This window comes from Solanum tuberosum, unplaced genomic scaffold, assembly GCF_000226075.1.
Source record: "Solanum tuberosum cultivar DM 1-3 516 R44 unplaced genomic scaffold, SolTub_3.0 scf00441, whole genome shotgun sequence".
NCBI classification, from domain to species: Eukaryota; Viridiplantae; Streptophyta; class Magnoliopsida; order Solanales; family Solanaceae; genus Solanum; species Solanum tuberosum.
The window spans coordinates 195,249-204,544 of NW_006239381.1; the positions used below are offsets into that span (position 1 = coordinate 195,249).

The window sequence follows — 9,296 nt, forward strand, 5'->3', positions numbered from 1 at the left end:
TCTTCTTCTATCTTAGCTCCTTGTTAATGGAAGTTTTGTGTTAATTCTGTTTCAGTTCATTTTAGTTCACATATCCTATAAATCTATGCGCAACATTTAAATTATAAGCACTGACAAGTTAACCTTTTTACATTCATATTTGTATTACATACATTAGTGAATTTTAAGATGTACATTCGTTGCTTTATGAGAAAATATTCCATTATGATTGACGTGATTACTAGCGGAACTAATTAAATGCCAAATAATTTACCTATTTGCATATATAATAGAAACCTCCGCCCCAAAAGTTTTGGAGAAATAAAGAATGGGAGTTTGGAAATTTTGTCTTAAATCCCCTTGTGATTTTGTTTGTTGACAGACAAAAAGGCAGCTACAAATTCTTCATACTACATACAAAGAGACTATTAAACCATCGAATAATCAGTTCTAGCCAGGCCGATATAATAATCATTGTGGTCCACTCTACCTAGTGATGACTAATACATGGGGTAGTCAAAAAATACTTTTGGTATTTTAAATTATAAATGTGTTTAGTTTACCTGTAAGCTACTTATAAATTTGTAAGGGCAAGTGGAAATGTGAATAAATGCGATAATATGGGTAGAAGATGAAATGGAATGGAGGGTGTGTGGTGTGCAGAAAAAAACAAAGATTGGCATATGTTGGGTGGATGGGAGCAATATACAGAATCTACTTAGAATGTAAGCTTTTTAATGTATTTGGAGGTGGGTACTTTGAATATAGCACTAAACTGAAAATTCATCAAGTGGTCCTACTCTATTAGATATGGGAACCAAAATGTTTCCTCATTTTCCCTAACTCCAGAATGTCGAGCGCACAATTCTATCAGTGGCCGATTTATCTTATATCACACTCACTAACACTATCTCGACCTTGGATTATCAAAGCGTTATAAAAATTCACCATTTTGCTTGAAAAAAGCTATATTTAGCACATGATTGATGATTTGGATGACACAATCCAAAAAGATTTAAGCGCGAAAACTCCAAAAGTTGAGGTATTAGAATTGACTCCTATGATAACAAAACAAATAAATATGTTGAAATTTTTTTGCGAAAATTAAGTGTACAAAAATTTATAATGTTATCTGTTAGTGTTATTGTGAATAATATGTTTAATTACATTGAATATAATTTGTAATTTAAAAAGTTTTACACTCTCAGTCGTTGGAATATTAATTTCATGTATATTACTCTTCACTAATTAGTTGAAGGTCTACAATGGCACACCCATACACAAAGATATGAAAATATATATATGTCACACCCACATCCAATTAAATATGTGAAACACTCCTCCAAATAAATCAGTCCCTTTATTTTATCAGTTTACATGTATTTAATTTGTCGAATACCTATATTTAAACATGAAATTTCATCATCCTTCGCCAACTTTAGTGAGCACCAAACCACGATGGCAAGAAAGATATTAAGGAACTTGAAAAGCTAGCTACTATATTTGGATATGCTAATCTTTCTCCTTTGACTTACAACTCTTATTCAATTATACTCCGCACTATTTCTATTAAATAATATTTAATATTGTATTTAAATAAATACTTTAAACAATAAGTATTTAATATTTAATATCGAAGGAAAAAAATATATCCGACGACCTACTAATCCTGTACCTACTCTAATATTCGACCACCACACACTTCTAGGTCATGTGTGCTCTTGAGAATATCTCTCATTTATTTCCCCACCCACTTGTTGTGGCCTTGTAGAATGTAATAATAGAGGGTGGGTATGGTTAGCTATCTTGATGAAAAACGGACACTTCATTTTGAGTAAGTTAATGTAAACCTGCAAAACATTTAATAATGTTAAAAGTGACGCAGCTAGCTCTTTTTTATTTATTAGATTTAGACATTTTTGAAAGTGATGGAGCATGGAACGTTACCTAGGTGATATGCTTTGGGTTCTGATCCTTAATTCAATATATTACCCCCACATCCTCTCTATATGTTACGTTGGATTCACATGCTTTACGTACAAATTACTCTTTACCACTGCATAAACAAAAAGGAGAAGAAAAAAAAAGAGTTTTGAATCTTCTTTGTCTTAACATTAATTTGATTAGTTCAATCAATTTTGATTTATTCGGATTTTATATTCGACTGGAGAAAATGATTTTCGAATTGAAATCGGTTTTGTTCAATTCTCTGGCTTAATTAATATTTCTATATTGGATTCTTTTTTTCAAATCTTGGGCTTTAATTAGAGCTTGATATATTAATTGAAGGGAAATTTTTTGATTATACAAAATAAGATCCATGATTATCAAACGTAGAGGGCGTTTCACTAAGTAAACAAAATTAAATTTTGAATCTTATTCACACTTACGTGTATATATTTTATATGGAAATATGTATATAAGAATATAAATTTTATATAAAGTTCATTGTTTGAATATATATATTTGATAAAAAATGTATAAATCTTTATAAAAATTGTACTAAAAATGATAGTTGTTGCACAAAAAGAGGAGGAGACGTGCACATGTACCCTTTCAATTTCTTAATTTTACTATAGTTTTTTTTTTTAGATTGCTTTGTTTGATAAATAAAGAAAAATACTCATAGGGGTGAGTAATATAAAATTTTAGTTAATTATATAGTGTGCGATTTTACTTTAATCAATAAAATGAATTAATTATAAGCCCCCCAAAAAAAAAACTAAAATTAGAGTGAGTATCTATCTAAGCTTGTACCTCCGCCCTCATCCATAAATCAATTGAACAGATTTTGATAATTGAGATGTGAGTAATCTTTGAGTTTATATTTTGTCATATGTGACTCTAGCTAGTTATCTTTTCCCTAGGGATTTTATCATGGATGAGGAAATATTTTTATTCATATAGAACATAGCCTCTATAATTATAATATTTTTTTTCTAAAAAAAAGAAAAGAATAAAATTTAAAAATGTTTGTGTAAAGTAACGGCGTTACACAAGACAAGTAGAATTGTCGTATGGCGGATTGGCCTTGATCTGCATGTTTGCCACGCGTCAGTTGGATTCTGCATATTATCACCTAATCTGCGGCATGAGCCTCAACCCACGAGGAAAGTAACGCATTATTTTTCCTAAATGACAATTTCTTTGCATCTTTATTTATATGTCGTATAGCTAACTGATTAGCAACAAACAAATTACTTATCATTACTCTTCCATCAACTATTGTTGTCCATTCGTCATATCATATTAATACATCATTACACTTTTATCTCATCTCAAAATAAAAACAAATTATATTCCTTTTCCTTCCTTAATAGGAATAGCTAGCTAGTTATAGTAAATGCTGTTTTACCTATAATAAGACATGACATTAAGACTCCGCAGTTTAAAGAAAAAAGGGTTACCTATGATACATTTTAACTACGTCGGTTTAATATTATATGTTCAAATTTCTGAATAATAAAAACTTGAAGAAATTTGTTGGGCAACAACATACTATACAAGTTATGGTCAAATAATTGAAGAGCTTTTAAAGAAAATATGTTAAGGTATATACGGCGATTCAATACGTAAAACGTGCATGAAGTATGCAATATGTGTTATAGATGTTAGTCTTTTGAGAGGTTTAATTAATTTCGTCAAATAATTTAAGAATTTCTTAAAAAAGTATATCAAGATGTACGAGATGAATGTCTATCTAAGCATAAAAAACTCAATGTGTAAAATGACTATGAAACAAGTAGCATACCATAAAGACGTTAGTCGTCTAAGAAATTTTATGGAAATGTTATTTAGTTTGCCTTATAGGAGTAATAATTTTCTTAAAAAAATATTAATAATATGTGAAATACTTTATTAATATTTTTAAAAATAAACTAACTATGTAATTTTAATTTTATTGTTAGATACTAATTAATCTCTTCTTTCTTTAGGCTGATGTAAGGTTTTGCTAGAGATGTTCTCTTGAAAAATTCAAATTAAACAGCTTGGATAATTCTTAATTTTGCGAAATAAAAATGTCCATACTTCTGTATGTAACTCACAATGGGGTCAAAAGAAAAAAAACACGTCACTTTCTTTCTAATTCTGGGAGATGTAAATGATAGTGAAGGCAAGTTTGGTCAATACTTTAACAAAACTATAATTTTAATTAATTTAACCAAACTTCAAATTATGTTACTAGTAACTACTTTATAATATACTCCTAGTTATTTAACACATACCAAGTATAGCACTAAAAATAATACTGTAACAAAACTCTGTTTTTCCTTTTTTATTATAGTTAAATTATAGTACTAAGAGTTTTGACTAACATTTTAGGTATATTTGGCACAATAAAAAAAAGTATAAAACTAAGCTTCTTTTTGGGAAACAAAACTAGATATATATGTGCTAACATGTTTCCAGTAGCTGAAATGTAGAAGATGGTTTTTGCCTCCTTTTGTCCTCTCTCTATCTATCTCTCTTAAAGCAAACTCCAAATAGTTAAACAACCATTGTTTCATTTCTCTGCTTATTTTTTTCCGCCTACTGTATTTTTTCTCAGAAATTTCCCTATATAAACTAATGCTCTGTGCAACTTTCATACAGTGGTGTTTTCTAAGTTATGGATTTTGGTGGGTTGATGACAATGGAAGCCATTACTTCAACTGCCCAACAATCTGAGACTAGTAATGGATCTGGGCAACTGAAACAACAGAGATCTGGGGCTTGTGATGACAACATTTGGAGGCCTTCTAAAGTCCCTAAACCTGCAGATGACTTGTCTGCTTTTTGTAAACAGCAAGGCCCTACTTTGTTTATGAGATCTGATTCCCCAAATGATGGACGCGGTCACTCTACTATGCTCAGTTTTTCATCTAATAAGTCTGAAGAAATCCCTTTTCTTTGTACTAATAATGTTTCTGCTAGGAATCTTCCTTTCCCATTGTTTGATTCTGGATCCTACAACACCAGAGCTGCTTCAGGTATCACAAATGTTGTTATCTGCTTTGTTATTTGGGTGGTTGATTCTGTTTAGATTATTAATCACTGGGAAATTAATAAGGCCTTTTTGTATGGAGATTTAGATGTTAATGACGTAGTTCTGTTTTAATCATGTTTAGCTGTTTTATTATTTTCCTGTACAACGGATAGAGATGGGTCTTTTGAAAGAAAAACTGTAGATTCTGATCGTCTTGTCAATAAAAGAAAAAGCTCATTTAACCCCAAAAAGGAAAAAAATTGAACTTGTGAAGAATCTTCGTTAATTATATCCTATATTGGGTGGAAAATTTGGTGTTTTATTTGTCCATCTTGGAGAAATTTTGCACATCATTTAAGGGGAAAAAAAGTAAATGTAGCAATAAAGTAGGTGCACGAAGTAAAACAAAAGTGAGAGAAAAAGGAAAGAAAAAAATGAGACTTGATGATATTTGAGTCACAGATATTTATGAAGTTCAGTCAACCTTTGGTTAATTGATCTTTCTCTTTGTTCACTTTTTTGATTTGGAGTTAAGCATACTATTCAAGTTCTGATTAGAAAAGTTAAAAATTCTATGCTTTTTCTTGGTTCAGCTTATGCTTCTGGAGGGTCAAATGAAAGCACGCCTGGCTCTTTCTCTAGGTTCAGAGGTCCATTCACTCCTTCACAGTGGATGGAACTGGAACATCAGGCATTGATCTACAAGCATTTCGTGGCAAATATCCCGGTTCCTCACCAGTTGCTTACTCCTATTAAGAAGTCTCTGAACCCATATGCATTTTCTGGCTTGTCAGCTGATCCCTATGCCTCCAATTGTAAGATTTTTCATTTGCCCTACCTAGTCTTGACATTGATTGTGCCAAAATAGAACATGCTTTTGACCTTATCCATTTAGGTGTTGGTATGGTTAGCGACTTATCGTACATGAATTCATCATGGTATACGACAACATTGTTTTTTGGTCAGCACGTTGGTTAAGGTCATCCATTTACATGAATTCATCATTGTACGGCGTTGGATCTTCAGTATACGACAACATTGTTTTTTTGGTCAGCACATGTTGGTTGAGGTCATCCATTTTTACCATTTAGGTCAAGGGTTCGTATTATCGTATTATTCGTATACCGACTTTAGTCGTTCGAAGTTTTGAGCTTTCTTCTGACGAAAAGTTATTTTTTAGCCACCAGTTCTTTTATTCTTCGACTCTGCCCCAAAATGGAGTAGCAAAATCAAATGGACCAGCACATGTAATGCTGGTTTTACTATTTAATTTTACTCTTTACCTATTACCTAATAGGGAAGAGCTTTCTCAACAATGAAGTTGATTAAGACCGACTTACATAATCTAATGAGGTTTTGAGTGGTTTTTTGGTGTCTTCTATAGAAAATAAAGTTTCTATTATGGGTACATTTTAAAAAATGAGAACTTGTCGAGGAGTGTTGTAATATTATACTTGAATTGTGTTTTTCTAAAATATGCTGTTGTTAGAGTGATTTTTTCATTTATTCACCTCTTTAAATGTTAACACCACTTACAGTAGATCCCATGTATGCCACTTATTGCTTCATAACAAGGCCGTGAATGAAACAACTCCGAAGAGTCTTAAACCTTGTTGCTTATCTGTCTCAGTTACTTTGTAGGGAAATCCCTATTGTCCCTTAGACAATTGGAACCTTATATTGGATTCTAAAGATTTGGTTCAGTGCTAATCTAGTTCCATTTCTTAATCCTATTTATCTGCTTAGAAGTATCTCCATACCTGAATTTGTGATTTCTCGTGTTATATTCTAGGGCGTCCTTTCACATATAGGATTTCCTAATAATACACACTTTACTTATTCTGTGATAGATATAAATTGTTTTAGGAAGCATGAAGAATATTGTGAAAAAAGTTATTACCTATCACTACTTTCTGTTTTTTCTTTTCAATTTTAAAGAATCAATCTTATGACTTATGACTTGAAAATAATAATATTCTGCATACAGTTCAGAAGTAATTTTATCTCTTAAAAATTGGCATATTTCTGGGACTTCATCTTGTACTTCAGTTTTCCTAACGTTTGGGATATTTGTTTAGCATCTCACATTTTAGGTGAGTTACAGAATGTTCGTAGGTAATTTACATCAGACCTTTCAATTTTCAAAAGGGTTAGAGGACATTTGCGTAGTTTTTTACTTTCGTGCCATAAAGTTATTTACCAGTGATATATTAGTCTCCTATATTTTTTCTGCTTTTCTGTGTGCTTTTTTCATTTCTGTTTGTTTGTTCATCTTTTGCCTACTTTGTGGTACATGTAGGGGGATGGGGTACTTTCCATCTTGGTTTCGCTGGCAACACTGATCCCGAGCCTGGTAGGTGTCGTCGAACAGATGGAAAGAAATGGCGGTGCTCTCGAGAAGCTGTCCCTGATCAGAAGTACTGTGAAAGACACATAAATAGAGGCCGCCATCGTTCAAGAAAGCATGTGGAAGTACAGAATAACCATGCTGTCTCTGGATCCACCACTTCAAAGGTGGCATCAGTTGCACCCTCCTCATCAGCGACGGTGATATCCAGCAGCGGCACCCTCCTCATCAGTGACGGCGCATCCAACAGCCTTGGTACTGTTCAGCATCAATCTAATAGCTTGCAGCCCAGCGCTGCCAATCCTTCCACTGAGCAGCTTGTCAACAGGTACTAAATATTGAAATGGATGCCTTTATTTCTCGTTAGGCGTTAATCAAAAATTTGAAATAATTTATTTGAAAAGATTTTGATTATGAAAAGGATTGTCAACAACATTTGATTTTACTATCTTACCATCGGAAAACCTTGCTGGTAATAAAAGGAAAAAGTAACTAGAAATTCATTACATATTTATTATTCTTTGGCCCTAATTGATAAGTCTGAATATGACAGAATCCTTATAGAAAAATTATTTATATTACAGAATGCTAGGTCATAGAGGTGCCTCTGTGATATCTCCAACAATTTGTGTGAAGCCAAAGGACTCAGCTATTGCAGTTCAAAAGCAACATAATGGAGTTGAACTATCCTCGCAGACGGATTTCGGACTAGTCTCATCGGATTCCCTTCTTAATCCTTCGCAAAGAAATTCCTTTGCAAATCCTAAGAATCCTATTGCTTTCCTAGATTTCAATGACCATGAACAAAGTGAACAACATCCAGTTCACCATTTCATTGATGGATGGGCCAAGGAACAGTCGTCACGCACCTCTACATCTTGGCCAGGTCAACTAAAAGACTGGACTCAACTGTCCATGTCCATTCCCATGACTGCCTCAGATTTCTCATCATCTTCAAGTTCTCCTCGGCAAGAGAAGCTCACTCTTTCCCCTTTAAGGGTATCCCGTGATGTTGATCCCATCCAAATGGGCTTAGGAATGACAAGTAGCTATGGCGAACCTATGCAAAAGACAGCTAATTGGGTACCAGTATCCTGGGAAAATTCACTTGGTGGTCCATTAGGAGAAGTCCTGAATAGTACTGCAGGTTATTCCGGAGATGGCAAGAGTGTTTCAGCTTTGAACCTGGGAACCGAGGTTTGGGATAACAGCCCTTCATTTGGATCATCTCCCACAGGTGTCCTGCAGAAGACAACCTTTGTTTCACTCTCAAACAGTAGTTCAGGGAGTAGTCCACGAGGTGACAGCAAGAAGGTTCATGAGGGTATTGCCATGTGTGATGACGTGATCGGTTCAACAGTGGCGAATTCTTTGTGTATTCCTTCGGTGGAAGTCTCGTGTTTGATTGAGAACAAATTACACTAGCAGTGTGTTCTCGCCAAATCCAGAACAGTAGAAAGTTTCCTTGTTGATTATCTCCTTATTTTTACGTTTCCCCTTTGCTCAGTTTTCAGGATCTGCTTGTTTTTATCAAAGCTGATACTTTCGACAAGTATGTCTTGTTGTAACTTAAGACAGACATTTGAGGTTAGCTTATCCATCCAGAGAACTCAAAAGTATTTGTGATTGTTACCTTTTTTTTTTTCCTGTAACATTAATGTGTAACTCTCGTTTTCTAAGTTTTTTCTTATTGGAGGTTTATATAAATGAAAAAGTTATTTTGCACATTTGGAATTGCAGTTCCAGACTTTTAGTATGTAATTAGCTTGCTGTGTCGGGCTTTGTAATTAGTTTATACTGCGTAATGAATAAGGTATAGACAATTGATCTTTGGTTTCTTGTCCAAACCTGGAGCTGCTATGGATTATGGAACGTGCTTTACCAGAAAGATTTCTTCTACAAAGAAACGGATGGTTGTAAAAGTATAAGGTAGGTAGATTGTTTACACGAAAAGAATCAAATATACCATGGTTCTAATAGTGTAGGGTAGGTTGTTTACACGAA

At 33.4% G+C, this 9,296-nt stretch overlaps 1 protein-coding gene across 1 annotated transcript; it reads left to right on the forward strand.

The window, feature by feature from the left end:
- The first annotated feature begins 4,421 nt into the window (after nucleotides 1-4,421).
- On the forward strand, nucleotides 4,422-9,018 carry LOC102595967 (growth-regulating factor 1-like). The gene is made up of 4 exons (XM_006363773.2): nucleotides 4,422-4,949; nucleotides 5,539-5,760; nucleotides 7,245-7,620; nucleotides 7,877-9,018. The coding sequence occupies exons 1-4, from the start codon at nucleotides 4,589-4,591 to the stop codon at nucleotides 8,715-8,717; spliced, it is 1,800 nt and encodes a 599-aa protein (XP_006363835.1). The 5' UTR covers nucleotides 4,422-4,588; the 3' UTR covers nucleotides 8,718-9,018.
- The last annotated feature ends 278 nt before the right edge of the window (nucleotides 9,019-9,296 follow it).

Excerpts from the sequence above, each read along its gene's own strand:
- LOC102595967 (XM_006363773.2), top strand. The coding sequence starts at position 4,589 with ATGGATTTTGGTGGGTTGATGACAATGGAAGCCATTACTTCAACTGCC. Across the intron at positions 5,761-7,244 it reads TGATCCCTATGCCTCCAATT|GGGGATGGGGTACTTTCCAT; the intron begins GTAAGATTTTTC and ends TGGTACATGTAG. Across the intron at positions 7,621-7,876 it reads ACTGAGCAGCTTGTCAACAG|AATGCTAGGTCATAGAGGTG; the intron begins GTACTAAATATT and ends TTTATATTACAG.